This window comes from Dicentrarchus labrax, unplaced genomic scaffold, assembly GCF_905237075.1.
Source record: "Dicentrarchus labrax unplaced genomic scaffold, dlabrax2021, whole genome shotgun sequence".
Lineage (NCBI taxonomy): Eukaryota > Metazoa > Chordata > Actinopteri > Moronidae > Dicentrarchus > Dicentrarchus labrax.
The window spans coordinates 25,548,212-25,572,137 of record NW_026136715.1 but is presented as its reverse complement, the minus strand read 5'-3'; the positions used below and the strand labels follow the sequence as shown (position 1 = coordinate 25,572,137).

Here is a 23,926-nt window from a genome sequence, read left to right as displayed (position 1 = left end):
GCAGAAAAACTAATCCATGCATTTGTTACTTCAAGGCTGGATTACTGCAACTCTTTATTATCAGGTTGCCCCAATAAGTCCATTAAAACGCTCCAATTAATTCAGAACGCTGCAGCACGAGTACTGACAGGAACTAGAAAAAGAGATCACATCTCTCCTGTACTAGCTTCTCTGCACTGGCTCCCTGTGAAATGTAGAATAGAATTTAAAATCCTCCTCCTCACCTATAAAGCTCTTCATGGTCAGGCCCCTTCATATCTTAAAGAGCTCATAGTACCCTATTACCCCACTAGAACACTACGTTCTCTAAATGCAGGGCTACTTGTGGTTCCTATAGTCTCTAAAAGTAGAACAGGAGCCAGAGCCTTCAGTTACCAAGCTCCTCTCCTGTGGAAACAGCTTCCAGTTGTGGTTCGGGAGGGAGACACCCTCACCACATTCAAGAGTAGGCTTAAGACATTCCTCTTTGATAAAGCTTATAGTTAGGGCTGGATCAGGTGAGTCCTGAACCATTACTTTTTGTTAAGTTAGAAGTTATTTATTCAGAGTTTTGAACAACAAGACTTGTGTGATGTTATACTGTGTTGAAATAAATTATCTAAATGTATGATGGAAGGTAGACAAAGCCTGAAAAAATACAACTTCGACACTGCTGTCTTTCTCTCTCACACACACACACACACACACACACACACACACACACACACACACACACACACACACACACACATACTACTGTGTCATTGAACCCTGACAATGACATGTGAAAGCATTGTACCCATCGTCCCGGAATGGTGGTGGGATTTTACGATACCGAAAATTCTGATACAGGAGGTGTTGAGTTTAAAAGATAAAGATATTTTTTTTCCATGTCTGTGACATATTCTACAGATATAGACATTGAAACTGTAGTGAAAGATGTATATGTTGCTGGTATATTGTCTACGGGGTATATAGGTTTTTATGAACAGACCCTTTTCACTGTCTATCATGCTAGGACCCACCTGCAGCTCGTGAAAAAAATAGGCCAGACTTCACCTCTCCTAGACAATCCGCCACGCACACACTTCGCTCACAAAGGCAGTGTGAACGAGCCATCAGAGCGAGGGATGTCGAAAGTGCGACTTAGTTGAAGGTACATAACATCCTCACATTGGAGATTGGAGCATGGCAGACAGGTTAAATGTTAACACAAAGTTTACAATGTTACCAGAAACCCCTGTTGATTTATAAATTGAATGAATGTGATATGAATAAATAAATGAATAATTTATTAGTCTAACCTTCGCTTTTTTGGCTATGGTTATACAGCATACTGTATGTCTGCACGCATGGACAACTATCAGTTTCCTTTAACTGTTTGGGTGACTGTGTTTTTGTTTTGATCACATTCAAAAAGGTATTCCGATGTTGTGAAATATCCTTAAATATGCCCACGCAAAGATGTCCTGGCTGAATGAATGCAGCCGATGAGAATTTATTTCTGCGTTATTTGTTTAAAAAATGAAAAAGAAAAATGTGTGTGTGTGTGTGTGTGTGTGTGTGTGTGTGTGAGATTCTGCCTCAAGAAATGTCAACGTAAATTAGATTTTCCATTAAATGTCATTACCCTCATACTATTCAAAGTTCCTATTTAAAATTGTCTTGATCTCTCAGTTGAGGAAGCCAGACATTATTCTATCACTATCAGAGTTTTTAAATGTTATTGATAATAGGCAGCAGGAGTATCGTAGTATTTCTCTCCTTATTTCTAAGGAAATTAATCATTTGTTTCTAAGAATATTAATAGCTTGACATTTCTCTGATGTAAGTTGACATTTGGCTCCCTTGATGACTGCAGAGTGTATCGCTCCTTAAAGCTGAATCTTTGTAGTTCTTAGATGTCAGGATTACTGGAAGAGATTGACACTTAAAATAACTGTATTAAAGACAGATCATATTAATGATACTGGCATCAGTTTTAAGACAACTATAAGATATGTTGTCTGTTATAAACACAATGATTAAGATCTCAGTATAAAGAAACCCCAAAAGGTAGTTCATTTTTTAATTCATTTTATCATGTTTCTTTATTACAGAGTAATGTATTTCTTTATTTTGTGATATTTATACAATGAGTTTACAGTTACATTGTTGGGGAACAATGTCATCAACAATGTAATTGTTGCAATCACAACTGCTTTTTGCTGAGCAGTCATGTCAAACATTTTAAAATTCTATTTCTTATTTAAGTTTTAGTTTTAAATGTGGTAAAGGGGGTACAGGGGTTTGAAGAAGGTTCATTTTCAACTATTGCCCAAGTATCGCACACCACTATGTATGTGGTGGGATCCCCGCTAAGAAAGAGGTACAAATTTTGTTTTCTTGTACTTAAAAAAATATCTTTTTTGTTTTAAATCAACAATTGGGAATTAGTTGAATTATATATATATATAGTGTAATTAATGAAATACTTGTGATCTTACCAGAAGACATTTTATTCAGAGGCAACTTTGAATATCTTTGAATCTTTTAAGACACCAGACTTCAGGTATGAATATAGTCTGATGATTGAGTCAGATATTAGGAGAATATAAATTGATTTATTTCATGGGTGTTAATTCAAGTCAACATCAAAACTTAAATTGTACATCTCAAAAGAATAACATGTTAATACCTTCCAGTGCAGTCAAAGAGAAAATTAAAGCATGAACAGATGTACATAAAAGATAAAATGTACAAACCTTTATATGCACCTTACAATCTATCAACAGCCATCAATGTAATAATCTCTTGAATCTGTAGCATGTCTAAAACATTTCTTACTGCCCACACATGTTTTTGCACTTGTACCACTTAGTCTCTTATTTGTGTTCACTTATTTATTATATGACCTGTCCTTTTTTCCCCCTTCAACCATTGATTTATTCGTAAATCCATTCAGATATACTGTATGTCTGATTAGGAATCATTTGGACACAAATGACAAATAGTTTTATAAATAGTAAGAGCCTCCATATACTGTCTGTCAGTTTTGTCAGCGTTCTTTCATTCTGAGACTGTATTTGTGAGTCTTGCTCTGAATGATATACATGTACATGTAACAGCTTATATCCATTTTTGGTGGGCGCATCCTTGGCGATATAAAGCTGAGCGGCTCATTCATCTGCCTCACTCTCTAGTCATGAGCTGTGGTGAAGATGTGGTTCCTCCTTCTCCTCCTCTACATAGCTCACATTGAGCTGGTGTACCTACAAGGCAAGTTACAGCTATTCTCTTCAGATTTAACTGTGTTTTTGCATTGAAATGAACAGTGGTTTGCCTGATTTAACACATTTTGAGGTTTTGAGGGTTTCATTGTAAACCTGCAACCTTTCCACAAACTATATTTAAGTCAATGTTAGCTATTTTTGGAAGGTAAGCACAAGCAGGTGCTGCCGGAAATGTCTCTCTGAATCAAAAAATTGTTATTTTTTGTCATTTCCTGAAAGTAAAAGATAAGGGGTTCTGTAAGTAATTGTTCTAATTATGTCTATAAGCAGCAATATAGCAACCAGGTTCCAGTCTCAGCATAGCGTTTGCTTAAACCTCATAAAGAGTTCAGTTTGACACAATTCATCCTTGTTGAGGTTTTAAAAACCTAAATTAAATACTCTTACAGTTTCGCAATCAGAAAAAATATTGTTACAGTTTTGTCAGCATTAGTTTGGATGACACTGGACTATTCAGCTAGGTTAGCGTATTTTCATTTCAGGTAAAACATCAATACTAATAATAATAAAACCAAATAATTGATTAATGATTCATCAAAAAATCTGGATTTAATGCTACTCTGAAAAATGGTATACTCCTAGAGCTGTCTAGTGTTGAAAAATATTTAGTTGCTGAATTTTCTTGATTTGTAAAAAAAAAAAGAAACCCATCCCAAAAGTCATAACACACATCCTGTCTCTGACAAAGTAATTGAGATTTAAGAAGTGTACAGGTAAGTCTCTATATATAGAAGTTAAATCAGGAGAATTAAAATAAAAAATAAAATAAAATGTTTTTATTAAAAAAATTTAAATTATGTTTAAGTCTGTGTAAAACAGTTTGTGTGATATTTGAATAAATTCTGATGCAACCTTTAATAGATTTTGATTAAAAGAAGAATTGACACCACGTTGCCATGAAAGATTTGTCTCATAGATTTTGTTGATGTTATTAAAGCTGTAGCTATTACGGCAGCAACGCCATCACCAGAAAACGCCCCCCCCGGTCCAATACCAGATCTTGCCGCTGTTCAGAATTTCATGACTTTGTGAATTTAGTTTTAATAAAACATAGATAGACAAAGTTACAAAAACAAACAAAAAATAAATATTGATATTTGGATATGGATATTTACATTTCTACTTGGTTTTTAATATTAGCATAAATTAATTGTATCTAAATATCATTCTAAAACCCTGCTTTGTAAATAAAAATAATATATTTTGTGAAGTAAAAAAAAAATAATAATCCTTTTTTATTACAGCACAGATCACAACCTTTAAAAGTTTAATACAATTTTACTCACAATCAAAAGTAATTTTGCCATAGAAACAGAAACAGGTTTAGACCAGGCATGCAAACACTGACAGCAACCTCAGAATTCTCACAAAATAAATGCATGAAGACTTTAAAACAAATACCCTATATTTACAAACCTCTACGAACCTCCTGCCATCTAACCAGGTGATGTGAACAGGCTGATTCTGAGAAATAAGAATGGAAGGAACCCGTGTGAAGGCCACATTGAAATCTACCATAATGGTGTCCAAGGCTACGTTGGGGATAAATATTGGAGCAATAAAACTGAAGAAGTGGTGTGCAGGAGCACTCACTGTGGGTCACCAGAGTCACGAGATCATAGTACGGACGTACTAAAACCTAAGGGGAGCAAAGTGTGGCTCAATGAATTGAAATGCGAGGGAAACGAGAGTCAACTGTGGAACTGTAAAAATCCTGGTTGGGGCGTCAGCAAGTGCTACCGAGATACAATTAAATGGATTAAATGTTCAAGTAAGGCTGATTTTTTTTTTATTTGTCAAGATACATAATATGTTATATATGTTGAGAAGTACACCTTTAAAATTCTCAATTCCATGATAATAATGATGAGAATATAATTGTCTGTTACTTGTTTTTACTCTTTTAGATGAAATCAATATAATGCTGGAGGGATATGAATGTGCTGGAATGGTCAAGTACTCCAGCGTCAATGAGAGGGGTTACTTCTGTTCTAATAACTGGGGTAAGAGTTAGCATCATGCATGACGTACACTTCCACAGGATTTACTGGCTACATTTACACCGCAAGGCTTGGTGCTCAATTCTGACTTATTGCTCAGATCTGATTTTGTTGTTTGGCCGTTCACATTATTTTTAAAATGAGGCCGATATCAGATACCAGTGTGAACGGGTCACATTCCTGAAGTGACCCGAATGAGTTCTGATATGATTCTTCACACTCAGGTTACATTGCAAAAATCAGAACTGAAAAGATTTGATTCCATGTGATGTGTGCCATTAAGAGTCAGCCAAATCAGATTTGGGTCACTTGTGCCTGCAGTGTGAGGGTATCCTCAGTGTTAGGACATTAAATGCAAATGAAATGTAATCACCATGGAGTGATGCAGGGTGCCTGTGAGATTAATATCACAGTACATCAGTGTAAAAAATCAAAATCAACCCATGAACAAAGTCAGGATTTTTGAAAAATTAAACACTAAAATTGTGTTTATTAAATGTTTTCTATATATACACATATCTTTGATATTCAACTTCAAGGTTCAAAGATATCAAATACTTGATTGTGCTCCTTGAAGTTTCAGAGATACAGCAAATTTCTTACATTTGTGTGTGCAATTTTTATTTATATGGATAAGGACTTAATAATTTTTTATTGCTTGTGGCATTTTCAACCGCTTTATAAGAAAACAGTTGTCCCAAAGACTGCATGATAGGAAAAACTCTTATTTCATTTAAAAATTTCAGTTGTGGGCACATGTGGGTTAAGCAGCATTTTACTGTTTACTGCTGCTCGAGGTGTAAGTACTAAAAAGTTAGGAGGTTTAATCCCAGTCTAGGGTCAGGCACCTCCAAAGGGTTACAAGATAAATCTGAGGGGTTGTATGGTAATTAATGGAAAAGGAAAATCTTAAAAATAGTTCAGCTGCACTTTGTACTTTTTTTGGTGAAATGGATAATAGTACGTCTCTGAGTCTCAGACAGTTACTCAGATGAAAGGAGGTTGGACGTTTAGAGGGGGAAATTTCTCTTTGATGGATCCGCTAATAACTCATCTAAAATGCAACAACAGACCTTTTTTGCCCAAGAGTCACAAAACAACAAACTTTAACAATGCATTCTATAAATTGATCATGTGTTTTTTTTTTTATGTGAAATCTTAATCTGAAAGTGAGTGACGTGGTAAATGGAGCAAAGCCTGCAAGCTAGTTCAGGCAGTCAACTTGAGCTGCGCTGCTATACACAATGACATGCCTTATTCCATAATCACTAACCAAGCCCACCCTTCTAATCTGGCGGTCTATTAAAGCTGCAAAATTTCCCAGCTCTCCCTCTGCTTTGTCAATGCCGCTGTTGCCTTGCAAGCTATTGCTACCTGCTGCGCTGTAAGCCCTACCACCACCCCAGCATCCACCTGTAGGCTCCGACTGGGGGTTAAGGTATTTGTGCATCACTCCCCAATATCTCTATGTAAACATATCTGCGGGGAGTGATGAGGTCGAAGCCGCCAAAATCTAAATATGTTATGCTGCTTTAATAAACATTTCAAACGTGAGTTGTCTGACTGAACTATAATAAAATGTACTGGACTAAAAACTAAAATATTTCCTTCTGAAATGTAGTTTAGTAGAACAAAACTATTTAAGTAGCAAAAAGTGGAAATACTCAAGGCTCAAATACAGTACATAATTAACTGAGTTACTTTCCATCACTGGCCAACCTTCTCAATAGGGAACACTTTGCTCTACCTCCTGAGCCCCAGCTGCCCCAGCTGTATTAACTGGCAGTGTAGCAGACATAATATAATATTAGAAATAACAAAAAATCTAAATAAATTCTCATTTTTGTTAAATCTTCAGGTGCCTACAACACTAGCTTTCATACTTTTTTAAACATACTATGTGTTTTTCCTCTCACATTAAGGAAACGATCAAGCAAATCGTTTATGTAAAAACCTTGGGTGTGGTGAATCCAAGGAGATTCCTAAGAAGGAATGGATGGATTTTAGCCAAATAAAAACCTCAAAGATGATGATGATCGACTGTTCAGGCCTTAATGAAACTAATCTGTGGCAGTGTGCAGCTCAAAAGGAAAAACAGAAATGTGAAACCCCTGCTACTGTCATCTGCACAGGTAGATCACACACTCACACACACATAAGTTTACTCAAGTGTAGCAACATGAATGTGAATTCAGCAAATGTTAATTGAAACAGGTTTTATGAGACTGCAACTCAAAGGAGATGAAGCAAGTGTCTGTTCTGGAATGCTTGAAAAGGAGGAGGATGGTGGCTGGAAACCCGTTGACAGCAGCAGCAAAAGCACTCCTGATGTGTGGTGCAAACAAATGGACTGTGGTACCAATGTCAGTAACAGTTTTAAGGGTAGGACACATCATCTGGAATGCTCAGGTAACTCAGCTAATCCATATTTAACCACATCTATTCCACAAGCAACCTCAAAGCAACCACTTTATTGTTGTATTTCCAGATCAAAACAATCTTGTCATCATTATCTTGTTTTCTCTCATATTATTGAAAAAATGTATATTAATTAAGTTGCATTCATATTTTACTGACCCACTATTTTGAACAATTTTAAAGCTGCAGTAGGTAACTTTTATAAAAAATACACTTATTGTCACATTTGCCAAAACTTTCACTGTATCCTTACAGTTACATGAGACAGATTATCTGTGAAAAAAATCAAGTTCCTCTGGTTCCTCCTAGTGCTCCTAATGGCATTTACAAGAATTCACCAGGCCTGAAAGAAGATAACCAATCAGAGCCGAGAAAGATAGTTGTCTTCTTTCAGGTCTGGTGGATTCTTGCAAATGCAGCATTGGGAGGACTATCTGTCTCATGTACTACTTATATAGTGAATATAACAAAAGTTATTTTTGTAAAAGTGTAGCTTTAAAATCATGAACACTTTCCTATTTTCTTATTTCCCACAGACAAGGTTCAAGTAGTTCTGAAGGACAGTCGTAAAATCAGCAAGTGCTATGGTGAAGTTCATATTCAAGTGAACGGTTCAGATTATCCTGTGTGCGGCTCCTCTTGGGACCTTAAGACTGCTGGAGTGGTTTGCAAGGAGCTAAAGTGTGGGGCAGTGAGTTTTCAATTTTAGTAGAAATATTTTATTTCATGCCAGCCTATGTAACTTTTGCTCACCAGCAGTCATTGTAGCCACAAGTGACATTTAAGAGTAATGCTAAATGCTAATGTGGTATATCAGTACATGTAGTAAAACTGGCTCAGCAATGTCAGCTATGCAGAAATATCTACTCAAAGTTTGCTAACAGCAAACATTAGCCACCACAAACTACTGGTCATAGCAGACCATGTGAGGCTGTAGCAACAAAACCCCTGAGTGTATTGAAGTTCTTTTTTCAAAAGTTACATCTTACATCTTGCTTTAAATGTATTAAAGAATAGTTTGACATTTTGCTGAGAGAAAATAAAATTCACTCTCAGGAGATGATTAGCTTAGCATAAAGACAGGAAACAAGCAGATTGGTGGCTGTTTTTTTTTTTACCATTAGGCAAGCTGTTACCCCCTGTGTCAGTCTCCACATTCCTGCTTCATATTTAGCTGGCGTCTGTAGTATCTTTTGACAAAAAAGCATATAAGGATAATACAGAAAATGTCAAACTATTCCTTTTAAATATTTTATCTATATCAACAGTTCCAGTGTTCTTTTCTTATTCTTATTCGTAGTTTGTCGAAACTGAGTGTTCTTTTTGAGTCAATCAGTTTTCTGTCTGGTACAAATCCTTGACATGATACTGAAATCATGAACAAATTCTCTCTTCTAGGTGGTTGATCAATATACACGTTCAGGAACACAAAGTGGCATCATGGACAATGTGGAGTGCACAGGCAATGAGTCGTCACTGTGGCACTGTAGGGGAAAGCATAACAAAAACGCTTTCCAGTGTCCGAAAAAAGCCTTCGTAGTCTGTGCAGGTGAGATATGGCAACAATTATATGGTGATGGTGTCTTCCTGTTCGTAATAACAATATTACATTTTTAAGTAATACCATGACCAGAAACTTTCATTTAGCATGTGTCTCATGTTTGACAATTTCCTTGCTGTCATGTTACAGAGAGTGTGAAGGTGAGATTGGCGGATGGTCCTGGACGGTGCGCTGGGAGAGTGGAGATAGAGCATGAGGGCAAATGGAAAAGGGTTTCTTCAGAAAAATGGGAAGCCGTCAATTCAAATATTATCTGCAATGAACTGGACTGTGGGGGAGCAAGATCTGGCAACTCTGAAACATTCAGCGAGGGTTCAGCTGAGTTCTTGACTAAAAGTGTATCCTGCAGCAGTGGAGCCTCTCGTATACATGAGTGTATTAAAGCGTCCACAAGCTCTTCACGCCCTGAGAATTCAATGATGATAACCTGTGAAGGTGAGTGTTTTTTTTGTTTTGCCATACACGCCATATTTCTTTGCCCTAATGGTTAATTTTTTTCTTTTCTTTAAAGCAGCATTAATTCATATATATTTGCCAGTAACTGTAAAAATAAATGAATTCCGCATCCGGCAGACACAGAGCAATATTAGCATCCATTTGAAGTTGTATTTCAGATGTTAGATGTCAATGTCAGATATTCAGTCTCCATTTAACTCTTCACCAACTCGTGAACTCTTGTTCACCAGCTATCTGAATCTATACTGTATCAACAAAAGATGCTAACCTTTGTAAATTTCACCTGAAAGAAGCCAGCTGGAAAGGTTATGAAAACCTCAGCAGGGTTTTTGGGGGGACAGAACATACTTAAACTAGTACAGCACATTTCAAACATGATATCACAGATCAAAATGTACTCAACTAAATACCTGAGCAGACCATTTTTCGACGTGGTTCCTTAAAAAAATGTGTCTCTTCAACTTACGGGTTCAGTTATTGTTTAACTTTAAAACTACATCTCAGTTTTTTCAGAATTTTTAGGAAAAAGTAAAAAAGTTTTTGCAGGGGGGTTGAGCCTAATAGAGCATGGACTGTGAAGGAAGAAGAGGACACCCTGGACAAGTTGCCAGCCTGTCACCAATCTAAGGGCCTGTCCTCACAAATACCCAGCCTCACCCAATACGATGTCGTCTCCGTAAACATATCTGCGTCCACAAGGATTCACTGAAACAACCAAAAACGCTGTAGTACATATGCCAGGCCTGTATGTGGTGCTGTGACGCCGCCACACCAATACACTAAAACCGGAAGAGAAGCCATGGAGCATGCGCTGTTTACAAACAAGTAGTAGTAGTCCGCCATTGTTGTTGTAGTTATGATACGTCTAGTGGCGGCAGCTGAGGTTAAAGGCTAGAGAGGCGGGGCTAATACGTCATTGTTTCGGAAAAAAACTTTTTCGCCGTCCAGACGACTCCGGGCAATCCGGCGTTTTTGGATTTTCCCACTCTGGGACCCGTTTCCAAAAAAATACCGTTTACACACCCCGAGAATGCCGTATCCGCCTGGGTGCGAGGCCGATACGATAAAGTATTTATCCGGAATCGAGAAATACGTATTCATGAGGACAGGCCCTAAATACGTAACTGGTTTTATTTTTTGTCCCTATCAGGTCACAAGGTGGTATTTCTGAACAATACCTGCTCTGGCATGGTGGGGATACAGCACGGCAGCAAAACCTACTGGCTCTCCGGGTCTAACAACACATGGAACCAAGAGTCTGCACACACTGTGTGCAAGCAGATGCAGTGCGGGGATGCCTACCCCTATGAATACATCCCTAGTGCTGATATGAAGAGAAATGTTTGGCAAGAATCTTATAACTGCTATCCCAACAACACGTCTCTGTTTGACTGTAAAAAAAATAAGACACTGCCATCTGACCACAATGACAGTATTGCTGTTGTGAAATGCTCAGGTAATGTCAGCTGCTCTTGAAAAATAATTGACCCTCCTAAGTCACGCTCTTTTATGCTCTTTGCTCCAGTTACAGTTTAGCAAGCCTCAGTCAACATTCTCCTTTCCTGTACTTAGATATGCAATGTGCAACACTGTAAAACCAGATAAGTTCATTTTACTCTAAATCTTTAGTACCACAAACTCAATCTTTTAGGTTAAAAAAGATTCTTGATTAACTACTAACTACTACTTAATCACTAACAGAAACATTCCTGAGAAATAATTTTCACCATACAATTAAATATTACAAAATGAAGTTATTCATTTAAATTACTAAAATGGCTTGATCAAGAATGTTTTTTTTATAATTAGGTTTACATAAAAATTTTGATGCAATCAGTTTCAAAATGTTCTGAGTTAAATGAACTGATCTGGTTTTACAGTGTTGGCTGGTCTATGTTGAAATGACAAACAAATTTGAAGATGTTATAAGATAAAATAACATATATAGTCACATCTTAAGTTAGTTAAAGTTAGCATAATGTTAGCTAGGCAACTAACTATAAATGGATGAAAATTAGCTAGATAGTTAGCAAGATAATTGGTTAACTAACATGTTGCATTATAGTGCATGTTATATCCTGACATGGTGCCTTTGCTCCATATTTTACCTTTGTCTCCCGTGCTGTGCGCTAGCTCGTCTATGCTGAAAATACAACCAGCTTTGAATATGGTAAAAAAAAAGATAAAAGCAACATATTAAGTTAACTATCTAACAATTTATGTTGTAACTGGCCAGCTAGTTATCTTGCGCTTTGCTAACATTAGCCATCAGCTGTAATTAGCTATAGCTAGCTATACTACTAGCTACTAGCATTAACTAACTTAATACATTGAAAATATCATGCATTTGTCTTCAGCTGGTCTAAGAAATGCTGTAGTTGTGAGATAATCTGCTGATGCAAGTCTGCAAACAACTCCTTCATCCCGTTTGCTTTTTGTTGTCACAACAGGAGCTATCAGTGTGAACCTGACCAATGGGTGTTGGGGGACTGTCAACGTTTGTGTGGGAGGGAAGTGTGGAGGTGTTTGCAAAGACTCCTGGACAAAAGAAAAGTCTGTGATGTTGTGTAAAGACATCGGCTGTGGGAATAAAATCCTAAGTTCCAGTCAAAAAAATGAAGCTGTCCCAATCGTTCGGAGTCTGCACACCACGACGCACACTACCAATCTGAGCCAGTGCAACTTCATCAAAAATGATGAATATGGTCCAAACGTTAATTTCAGATGTGAACTAGCCAGTGTCATTTGCTCAGGTAAGGAGTGTTTGTAAATTATGTATATTCAAAAAACATTTTAAAATGTGATCATTATCATAAAATGTCAGGTCAGCTAAATGCCTCATGCAATTCTTCACTAAATTTGGTACATTGAATAAATAACAACATTTTCATTGTTTCGTCCACTGTCAACACAGTTAGAAACAAACGTATGTGGAATAAGCACATATTAATCATTACTGTAAAATTTTATGTGCACAGCTACATGATCAATTGAAATGGTTGTAACTCAGTTGTCATGACACTGTCCTTGTTTGTTTCATTAAACATAACAAGTGACAAAAAGTACACATGGTTCTAACTTTGTACCTTTCATGGTTTTGTTGCAGACAGTGTCAAGGCCCGAATTTCTGCTTCCAGGCACAAATGTTCTGGAAATGTGGAAGTGCACTATGAAGGCACGTGGCTCCCAGTGTGCAGTGATGCTCTTAAAGACCAAAAAACACAAAATGCCATCTGTGAGGAAGTGAACTGTGGCCATGCGGTCAAACAGCTTAACTACTTCGGACCTACATCAAAAATAAAAAATGACATTACACAAATACAGTGTTCCAATAGTGACATCAAGTCATTAACAGAATGTGACATTGTTTCTGAGAAGCACGGCGACTGCCCTCTTGCTGGACTCCAGTGCTCCAGTATGTATAATGATTTTGTCTCAAATTTATCAGTGTCTTCATTATTCCTATAGCTACTCTGTTACAATTATATCTAGTTATTCTAGCTTTAGCATGATGTTCTGAAAAGATATTAAATTAAATAGAGAGAATATCACACAAGCTGTAGTTTCACAAAGAAAAAGATGGTTGGAAAAGTTAGGATGTGCTCAGCTCAATGTTTTCAAGCTTCACATTGCAAGCTAACTTCACCAGTTTGTGACCACAACATGTAGACTTTGAGCTTTTGCTGATCACATCAGGTTTTGTGAGTTTTGAATTTCCTGAATCTTATCTCCCCTGTCCCTGCTACTAATTGTAGACTGGAGTAAGATGGAGCTGAAATTTGACGGGGCCTGTAGTGGAGCTGTGTTTGCTCACTCGGAGACAGGCAGAAACGCCGTCTCCATTGAAGGCTGGACAAAAACTGAGATGGACAAGCTTTGCAACAATCTGGAATGTGGCAACTTAAAGTCAAACAGGACATATGTATCAGATCAAGAACAAAGTCAAACGTTGCCCTCGCAGAAACAGCAGAAAGAGCAGCTGTGGATTGAATGTCAAGGTAAAATTGATTTATGCAATATTGCTGTCAAATGATCGTAGAATCTTTGAAGTTGTATAAATTTGGCAACTACTTCACAATCATTTTATTGGCCAGAGTATATCAGCGGCTTTAAACTCCCCACAGCCACATACTGTAGCACTCCCCTTTACTTAATGAGTGCCGTCACTGACCTTTCATTAGCTTTGGTTGTGTGGTTGCTCAGAGAGTGTTCAACACTATCTGAAAGCGATAGAGTAACTCTGATGGCATTAATTTGATGTTTTCTCCAATATCCAGCCTTTAATATTTGATCTTGTTATTTTACTGCTTTCCTTCCTAGATGAGCCCAAGGTCACACTTTCAAAGAAATGTGGTGGTGAAGTGAGGATGAATAACATTAGAGTGTGCTCCAGTAACTGGAACCTGGACTATTCACACATGGTTTGTCAACAACAGGACTGCAGCAATGCTATTAACTTTACTATTAAAACAACAACAATAACGCAAGATAAATCCCACCATGTCAGCTGTGAGGGCTACCACCACAGACTTGGCCAATGCAGCAGATACGAGGACAATTGTGATGGTGGACTGGTGTCTGTTTTCTGTGTTGGTAAGTGTCCTCCTGTCACCTTGACTGAAGAAATGTCATTAATGTTATTTTAAATAGAGAAACTGTGTCATAGATTAGCTAAAAAAAGTTTTCACTTCATGATTCATTAGTGTTCTCTAGCACAGGTAGCACATTTGTTCGCTGTGTTTTACCATTTTTAGGGTTAATATCTGCTTCTACCCAGTGATTCTTATGCATTATATTTGATTTGACCTTAAATAATTTACTTCGTTGCCCATTAAATTTGTAATACATTTTTACTGTTGATGTTGTCAGTTTTTTGATTATCCTATGCATGTTGGAGTATATTTTTAACTCCCCATTTGCAGACAGATATGGGGATGTTGTGGATATTCTCAAGTAACTCCCAGAAGGAATAATTTCCTTAAATGTGAAATTATTCCTTTAAAGACTTTTTTAAAGTAGTTTTCTTTCTTTTACAGGCAGTGTCAAGGTCAATACCACAGAAAAATGTGGAGGTGTAATTCAAGTCAATTATATCAATGACAAGTGGGAAGAAGTGTGTCACCAAACATCTAACGATCATCTTAACAAATTGCTGTGTAAAGAGCTCGGTTGTGGTGATCCCAGAGACAAAAAACCCCAGAAAAAACAGAAAAGTAACCGAAAGAAATCAAAGGTAAACCTTAGTATTAAACTTTTGTCCCACTCATTATTCTGTGTTGTCACTTGTGTATATTGCAAATCTCTATTATTTTGTATTGCTGCACAGAAATGTATTACTCTAAAGACAAGTTTGAATTTCACTTTCAAGGTTACACTAGAAACAGCACTGAATTGTACGAAGGATCATAAGGACATTAAGTACTGTGTCAATCGATTGCGGTGTGATACAGAAAAACCAGCTGAGATCTACTGTGAAGGTAACCATCCTTTCCAAAAAGTCTGGTTCCCAAAGTAGCATTAGAATCAGCTTTTTGTATATTCTGTATTGTATTGAACACAGAATAACTAAACGAATCAAGTACCAGTCTCACTCCGTGAATAAATGCATACTGTGGCTGTGTTTAATTTCAGGGTATGTTGACATAATAGATAAAGATAAACCCCAATCAACCCCCGTAGTGCCTATTATCCTGGGAGTAGGATTTCTTCTGTTTCTGGTGATACTGATTGTTGTATTTGTACGAGTCTACATTGCCAAGAAAGGAAAGAAGTCCATGAATGTCCCGTGTGAGTATATTACCCTATTCTGTTTGCGAGTTAAAATGAAATACTGATTGATGATTACAATTTTAATGAATTACCTTGAAAAAGGGCACCATTCCAACAGACTGAAAACAAAATGAATCTATTTAACCAACCTGATCATCCCATTGTAATGAAAAAAGGTGAACTGGAGCCATTTGGCCACAAGAGGCCAGTCTTTTTCTGTCCTGAATAAATATTTCCCAGCATTTCAGCTCTAAGGCGTTCAAATATCAGTGCTTCAGCTCTGCTTACCAGTGCTTGCTGGAACAAAAATACCTAAAGAGCTGTAATGTGTGTTGTTTACTTACTTGTGCTGTCCTCTATATCACGTTAGTGTGAAACAGGTGTTTGTCAGTTAACGCAGGGGGAAATGGGGGATCACTAAAGGAACATCCTATCTTATCTAATGCCTAATGCTCTTTCATGTAGCGAGAATGTTCTCAAGACAAGAACCAGACCTAGAGTTTGATAGCGGCGACTATGAGGATGTCACAAACAAAGCAAATGAAATGGAAGACTTCAGTCGTGGCAGTGAGTCTCAAAACACATTCATTCACTTATTTTATTTTTATGTACTTATTATATATCACCAGTATTATGACTACAATGGGAAGAGTAGTACAATATTAAAATATATAATACTATTTATTTTAAATGGTATTTTATTACTTATATTAGTATATAATAATACCATGTTACTACTGTATAGCTATTATGCTTTTATATTATCATATGTAGGCTATATTCCATATTTCCATCCTCTTTGATATCTATTATATATACTTTAAATTATTGTAATATTACTGTATAGTGTTATTATTATCATAATATATATCTTTTATATTCATACCTATACCTATATACCTTATTTTACTTTATACTATATATATAGTAGCTGCCAGAGATGCACTACTGGATTTCTTTGACACAGATATTTGCACAATTCACTTTGACTGCATTCTAGTGTATTGTAATATTGTTCAGTGTCACCTCTTACCATTATTTTAATCTCTTTTCTTAATTTTTTTTTTCAGACTTGTAATAAGGTGAAAATATCTTGAGTTTATTTTATTGCAGGAGCAATGTCTGCAGGATTTTAAAGTCTGAAATCCAATAATCTGAATTTTTAGGTCTTGAAATGTCTTAAATTGTCTTAAATATCTTTAATTTTTTAACAGGTCTTAAAAATTATGTAAAGTAATTACAGTTACTTAGTAAAATTGTAATGATCATGCTGTGATAACTACAAAACGAATCCGACCAGCAGTCTTTCTTTATATCCTTCATATTATTTTTGCCAGTATGGACATAAAATAGGTTCTGTATTGCATTCATAATGGTTTTAAAAATTCTTAAATTAAACCTGTTGAAACCTGCAGAAACCTTGTAATGGTTTCATGTTTACATAATGGAAATGCGAGGCATGTGATTTGTAAAGTAGGACAATGTGAAAGTGTTCTGCTGCTGTTGTTTATGCAGGGTTTAGATCAGAGGCTGAAGTCATCATGGAGAGCGACGCGCGGAGCACTTCCTCTTTGCCTTACGATGATATTGATGAAGTGGTTGAGACTCTGCCGTTGACCTCTCAGGCCTCAGGAGGCCGCTACATCCATGATGGCGCCCTAGATCAGAGCTCAGGAAAGTTTTGAACCTGTTTAATCCCATCTTGTCTCACGTTTAAATGCCAGTAGTTGACAAATTATAACATCTTCAGCAATCAGACCAAGCAAATTTTAACATGCAACTTTTTTTATCCTTAACAGACGGGGTGACCTACGAGGTGGATGATCCACAGGAGAGTTACGATGACATTGAAGCCGGCCCTGAAATCACTCAGACTGAAGCTGAAGTCCACGACAGCCACCAAACCACACCTGAAAGTGTCACAGCCACACCTCCGGGGTTGATGCAGAAGGGGGACGAGGACTACCTGGTGCCAGGCCAAGATGGGTGAGGAAAAAACAGGTCTAATCTGGAAAAGTGGATCACCCCAAAACCCACCTCTTTTTTTTTTCTTTAATGGCAAAACTATATAATTGCATCCCTAGAAATTGAATCAACCATAATCTGAAATACTGACAATGTCAAGTCAGACAAGATTGTACCGTTTATGAAAAGGCAAACAGACATGTTTTACAGTCTTACATGTTCCCTGTATACACAGAAAATGTAATCTAATGTGTACTGCTGATGTGCGTACACTCCAGTGAGACTAAGTTTGCTCTATCTGTGTATTGTTAAATGTACAAATTGTTGGCCTGCCATCAAATCACAGGTAAGAAACATTTATTTCTCGTTAAATGTACAGTAGAGTGATAAGAACATTTCTTTTTTTTCCTGTCTAAAGTTACTGACTGCTTTCTGCTTGTATGCAACATACCCAGAATGTTTTACAATCATATATATTGTTTTTTTGATTCAGCAAAAATGTAAGAAAAATCTTATCTTATCGCATATTTAGTAGTAAAGCTTCTATCATTTCCGCAATATTTTATGAGAGATTACTTTTGCAGTAGTGTGTCAGTGTACCTGTCCATTGCAATCAATCCAAACAACTATATAAGCAAGGCTTCTAGTAGTCATAAAATTAGCTCCATAAGAAAAAATGAAATAAATGTTTTATGAATCAAACTCCTCTTATAACATGGCTGACACAGCAAACTCAGGTTATATTAGCACATGGTTACATTGTATATTTTTCAATTTATAGGCTTTGTAAGAATGTATAACATGAGATTTCACTGTCACACATGTTTTTGTACAGCAATAGTTTATTATATCAAGAGATTGATATCACTCTCATGTGTACGCTAAATATGAACCATCTTATGACTCCAGTTTTATATTTAGCTTACAGGTATGACTTTTTATCTAACTTTTGGCAAGACATTTAAAAATATTGATTAAAAATGTTTATAATGTACTGTTAGCACTGGTTGTCATATTTTATTATTTGAGTGTCTTCAACAACAGTGTAGGTGTTGTCAAATTATACTTAAAGCTGCAGTAGGTACCTTGTACAAAAATTACTTTTTGTCATATTTGCTGAGACTTTCACTATATCCTGACAGTAGAAAATGAGACGGATAATTGTTATTGCAAATGCCATCCTAGAAGCACTAGGAGGAGCCAGAGGAACCTGATTTTTTCTGTCTCATGTTGTACTGTCAGGATATAGTGATCATCAACAAAAAACCTGTTAACTGTCACTTATGATGTCGTTCATGGTGTGTTATTTTTAATTCTTGTAAAGTTGCTGTATATCTTGCTACTGCAAGTTACACTTCAAAATTCAATACAGTCAATGCATGTTAGCATCAGCCGTGCAGCAATTATTTTATCTTATGGCACTGGAGCAATGATTATTTGTATGTCTGTATGGAATATCTGTAGCATGTGTGAGCCTTGTGATAATAGCAGTTTTTTGTAGAAACATTAAATTCTTTACAGAGACTTTGTGTATTCTCTTTGTTACCACTTTTAGGTTTTATCCTCTACTTTAAGGCCTGTGAGACTCCTGGGTTTTGGAAAACGGCTCAGATGTTGAGTATCAAACTGTATGTTATAGATGTCATATATAGTTTGATACACAGCACAATAAGCCGTTTTCTTCACAAAACATCATTTGTAGAGTGACTCAAGACTGCCTGAAATTCACTGTTACTTTAACAATGCAATAATGTCTTATGTAGCTATCAAGTCATTTTTCATTGATTTATTTCAGTTTGTTGATTATTAAAGGTCCAGTGTGTAGGATTTAGTGGCATCTAGCAGTGAAGTTGCTTCACCCTCCCTTTCCAAGTGCAAGGGAGAAACTATGGTGGCTGCCAAACACCCGAAAAATGCAAATGGCCCTATCTAGAGCCAGATTTTGGTTTGTCTGTTCTGGGCAAACCAATGGCCTGGCTCATTCTAAGGTAATGGAAACAAAAAATGTCTTATATACAGGTGATTATACACTAATGAAAACAAATCTATTAATATAACATTTCATTTCTACCAATAGCTCCTCCTAAATGTGGCACACTGGACCTTTTATTGATTGTTGTGTTTTGCTCTGTCTGTACCCCTCAAAACCAAGCAGTGCAAGAAATCCAAACGCTCCCGCTCTGCTCGAAACATTCAAACAGTTTCATCTCCATGCACTTTAACATTCTCTATAATCTCAACATTTCCCCCCAGCGAGACATGGAGAGAGGGGCAGCTGCTCGCTACAAATGTTAACATAAGTAAGGCCATCCGTAAGGGACTGACAGACATACTAGTGCTGCTTTTAAGAGATTGACAGACCTGCTAGAGCCTCACATGTTTAGTCAGGAGTTAGCCAAGGGCCACTGAGATCACAGAGCCAGTGATACACCCAAAGGGACTAATTTGTAAGCAGCAGCTCTCGTATGATATGTTAACATCACACCCAGCCACGCCGTCAGAGGCCTTGCTGAGGGATCATGATGTAGGATTAAGTCTGCTGTGTGGCTGAAGCTGAAATAGATACAGCGGATACATAGTGATCTATAAGTGAAAGAGGTAACTTTTTTAGTCTCAGGTGCCACTTCTCCCCAGCAGGACCTAGTGAGGCCCATCATGACTACGGGGGACCTCACAGGGAATAGTCCCAGTCAAAAATCTGTTTTTTTACTTTTTCCTACAGTTGGATGTTTGAGCTAATATATTAACATATTGTATCTGTTATATCCACTGTGTTCACTTTTGAACACATTTGGAACATAAATGATGGTGTTGATGAAGGGGTACTTGAGTTCACTTGAGTGAGTGTTCTGTGGAGGTATGTTAGAAAAAACGGTAGCATTATCATTGTTAGAATTAGAGAATTATTGATTTTTAATGGGGTTTTTTATGTGACTTAGATAAAATCTTTACACTTTGGGGGCTCCAGAATTATTTGGATGCATAATTGGGCTTATGATGGTTAATAAACCAAAATAAAAACAAACATTTAAAAATCCTAAGCTATTAGCATTATAATGCTGTATAGCATGTATAGCATTTTTTTTTTTGTAAAGTTATATTTTTGGCCTTTTCAGGCCTTTGTTAGATAGAGACAGCTGAAGATAGACAGGAAAGGTGGGCAGAGAGAGAGGGGATGACACGCAGCAAAGGGTTGCAGATCGGACGCGAACCCGGACCACTGCAGCAACTCTGTATATGGGTCGCCAGCTCTACTGACTGAGCCAACCGGGAGCCCCGAATGCTTACATTTTTGTAATGATGTAAAGTTAACTTAAAGAAAAAAAGTGAATGGAACAAACTGGAATTATAATACCAATACTTAAAATATTGCAGAGTGCAGACTTAAAACAAATGAGTTGCTTCAACAATTCATTTTTGTGTTAGGTTTAATTCATGTGAATGCTTGACTCCAGTTGTTTGGGGGGAATAATTTATGTTAACCTTCTTCTTTTATTTAGATGCTCTTTCAGGTTTTACAGTGTAGTACAACCTCACAGAGCCGCTAGCATGGCTATAGACTCCTGGTCTTGTTAAATTTTGAGTTGATATTCCTACCTTATCTTTGTCACCATTTCAATACTGGAAGAAAATCCACTTGCAGACATTTTACATTGTTGTAAACCTTCAAACCGACTGTTCTGCTTTTGTTTCATGGTAATGAAACTGAAAATGCTCTGAGAGTGAAATCACCGAAATCACTTTAGACAAAATGTTTAGCCAATGTATCTGGGCTTCCCATCCTCGTACAGGGGCTTCAGAGAAAAAGTATATTTACAAAAATGAATCGGAGGATGTGATTGGACTGTTGGATTTCAGCTCAGTAGGAGGTGACAACAAAAAAAAATAATGTTGTAACTACTTATTAACTGTAATATTATTAATGAAATGTATCAGCAATTAGTTACTAGTCACTACTAGTTGCATGGGAAAGTATTGTTATTACTGTAATATTACTAGTAATGAGTTACTGCCCAACACTGCAGATCAATGTTGATAAAAGTTTCTTTAGGCACCTCATGCTGGCTCATCCGTAACAGACAGACAGCTGGCCCCAGTTGTGGTGACTTTCCATAACAAACAGAGTGGATTTATTAATAGTGCTCCCGTGTGTATATGGTCATCCAAAAAGCCTGGATATCTTGTCTTCAGCTCTCTCTCTCCCTCTCTCTCTAAGTGTGTGAAGGAGAGAAAGGTGCATGATGTAATCCACACTGGAAGCATATGACTTCTTAATAAACAGCTGGTCTTTTTTTTCAACCTGTGCTCTACACTAACAGTAACGAATCATTCTATCCTATTACCACAAGACAGATGGCTTTGTATGTGATGAAGGATTAGTAGCAAATAAATATTGAGAAACAGGGCAGTTTTTAGGCATAAGTGATGTAGGCGGTGCCATGAGCCAGAGTAGGAAAGAAGGAAAATTATTTTGTAATTAATTATAGACAGTCAGACTGTCCTTCTAAAATTCTGTCATAATGGCATCTAATGACTGCATTTCCACTTTGCTATTTTAAAGGTCCTATGTGTAACATTTGGGAGGATCTATTGTCAGAAGTATAATATAATATACATGTTTTCATTAGTGTATAATCACCTGAAAACAAGAATCATTGTGTTTTTGTTACCTTAGAATGAGCCCTTTTTATCTACAGAGGGAGCGGGTCTCCTAGAGGCCACCATGTTGAACTGCCATGTTTCTAACGTAGCCCAGAATTGACAAACCAAACACTGGTTCTAGATAGGGCCTTTTGGGTGGGTGTAGCAAGGGGTTGTAATCAGCAACTTCACTGCTAGATCCTACACATTGCCACTGGTCCTTTAAATATGGGAATGCTGGAAGCCAATTGCGCTTCATGCTGTATTATGTGAATGTGTGATTGTGCTGATACCTGTACCTCTGTTAGAATAGGAAGGAGTTTTGGAAGTTGCAGAGATTAAGACCCCTTCTGCACAGATGAGAAACCTGGATAATGTTAAAACCATGTGTGCAAACATACAAATAACCTGATTACTTATGTTTCATGTAAACAAACCAGGATAAGACTCATAACTGGATTCTAGATGCATGGAACATACTCATTAACAGAGTACCTGCTGTTGATGATACGAACAGTTTATATGCAGACAATACCATTCTGCACTGTGGGATTCATTTATATAAATAATAATGATAATAATAATAATAATAATAATAATAATAATAATAATAATGTGTGTGTGTGTGCTGTTTAATTAAAGAGTATATAATGAGCTGTATGTATAGTAGCCATCAATAAGAACAGCTTTAAAGTTGCTTTTTCAGGTTTTCAATTTATAAGTCCCACAAATTCACATTTATAAACAGTACACATTTAATAAATGTTTTTTATAACACACTGAAATTTAGTTGTAAACAGAATGTTTATTAGAGGTGATAATTCATGTATTTGTCAACAACTATAACTCCTCCTGTGGGCACCAAAGTGGAGGCTGCTATATAAACAGATAATGAATGAAAATTATAGTTATAATTGTTGACAATTACTGTACAATAATAAACCAAATCCACTTTTATCTGTTCACAGCCACAAATAGTGTGTTATATATTAATTTAATGTTTATATACAGCTTATAAATGCAAAATATATTACAGTTTTATCAATGTATTCTATTCCATTTGGACGTGATGCTGTTATAAATGTTGGGAGCATTAATAAATGCTAATGGGTTTCTCACTATATAATATCACATCCAGTCTGCAGTTGTAAAAGTTGTTAATGAATAAATAAACACTTTCCTGACGAAAGTAAAACTTAACTTAAAGTTAAATCCGGTGCTGGAAGAGGATAAATGGCAGCAACTTATTTTTTTTTCACAACCTGGCAAATTAAGGCTTCAAACTGCTCTCTAAAACATTAGTAAATTATGTTTGTCATAATTGTTACATTTTCATGTAAGCAGAGCTACTCCACAATCTTTCAGCTGTCATTTAACTGTAGAAGAACCCCTAGCTGGGAATTATTAGGCGCCAAAAATGTCAGAAATGGCTTTTACCAGGACGTATACTTATCTAACTCAGTGCATGATGATGTACTAACATGCTTGTTAAGGGTGCATGTATCAGAAACGTGACAGCTATGTAGATAAGGTAAATAGGAGAGTCTATCAGCACAGTGTCTTTCATAACAGCACGAAACTATCTTTATTTGGCAGGCGAAGGAAATCCTGTGAAGATAAGATATAGTTTCCTGGAAATTATACTCTGCTTATCAGTTTAGCATTAAGAGTTTGTACTGTTAGATTCGACAGAAAAGCACAATCTCTCACTCATATGCAAAAAATCTGCATTGAAAAACTTAAAAATATATACTTCGGTTGTAAATGCCTTGTTACACAGAATAGGCATGCAAAACATTATTTTAATCTTTTTAAACACTGGGTCTGCTATGTGTGGGAACGCCAACACAGATAGCTGGTGAGTC

General features: G+C 36.7%; 1 protein-coding gene across 1 annotated transcript; it reads left to right on the top strand.

Moving 5' to 3' along the window:
- Window positions 1–3,130: 3,130 nt before the first annotated feature.
- LOC127377454 (antigen WC1.1) lies at window positions 3,131–18,944 on the top strand. The gene is made up of 19 exons (XM_051425333.1): window positions 3,131–3,237; window positions 4,696–5,022; window positions 5,159–5,254; window positions 7,174–7,383; window positions 7,466–7,660; window positions 8,206–8,360; window positions 9,068–9,218; window positions 9,360–9,665; window positions 10,837–11,142; window positions 12,137–12,439; window positions 12,793–13,101; window positions 13,442–13,684; window positions 14,007–14,279; window positions 14,723–14,919; window positions 15,055–15,163; window positions 15,318–15,473; window positions 15,921–16,022; window positions 16,971–17,129; window positions 17,255–18,944. Exons 1-19 carry the CDS (start codon window positions 3,180–3,182, stop codon window positions 17,443–17,445), a joined length of 3,846 nt encoding a protein of 1,281 aa, XP_051281293.1. The 5' UTR covers window positions 3,131–3,179; the 3' UTR covers window positions 17,446–18,944.
- Window positions 18,945–23,926: the final 4,982 nt, after the last annotated feature.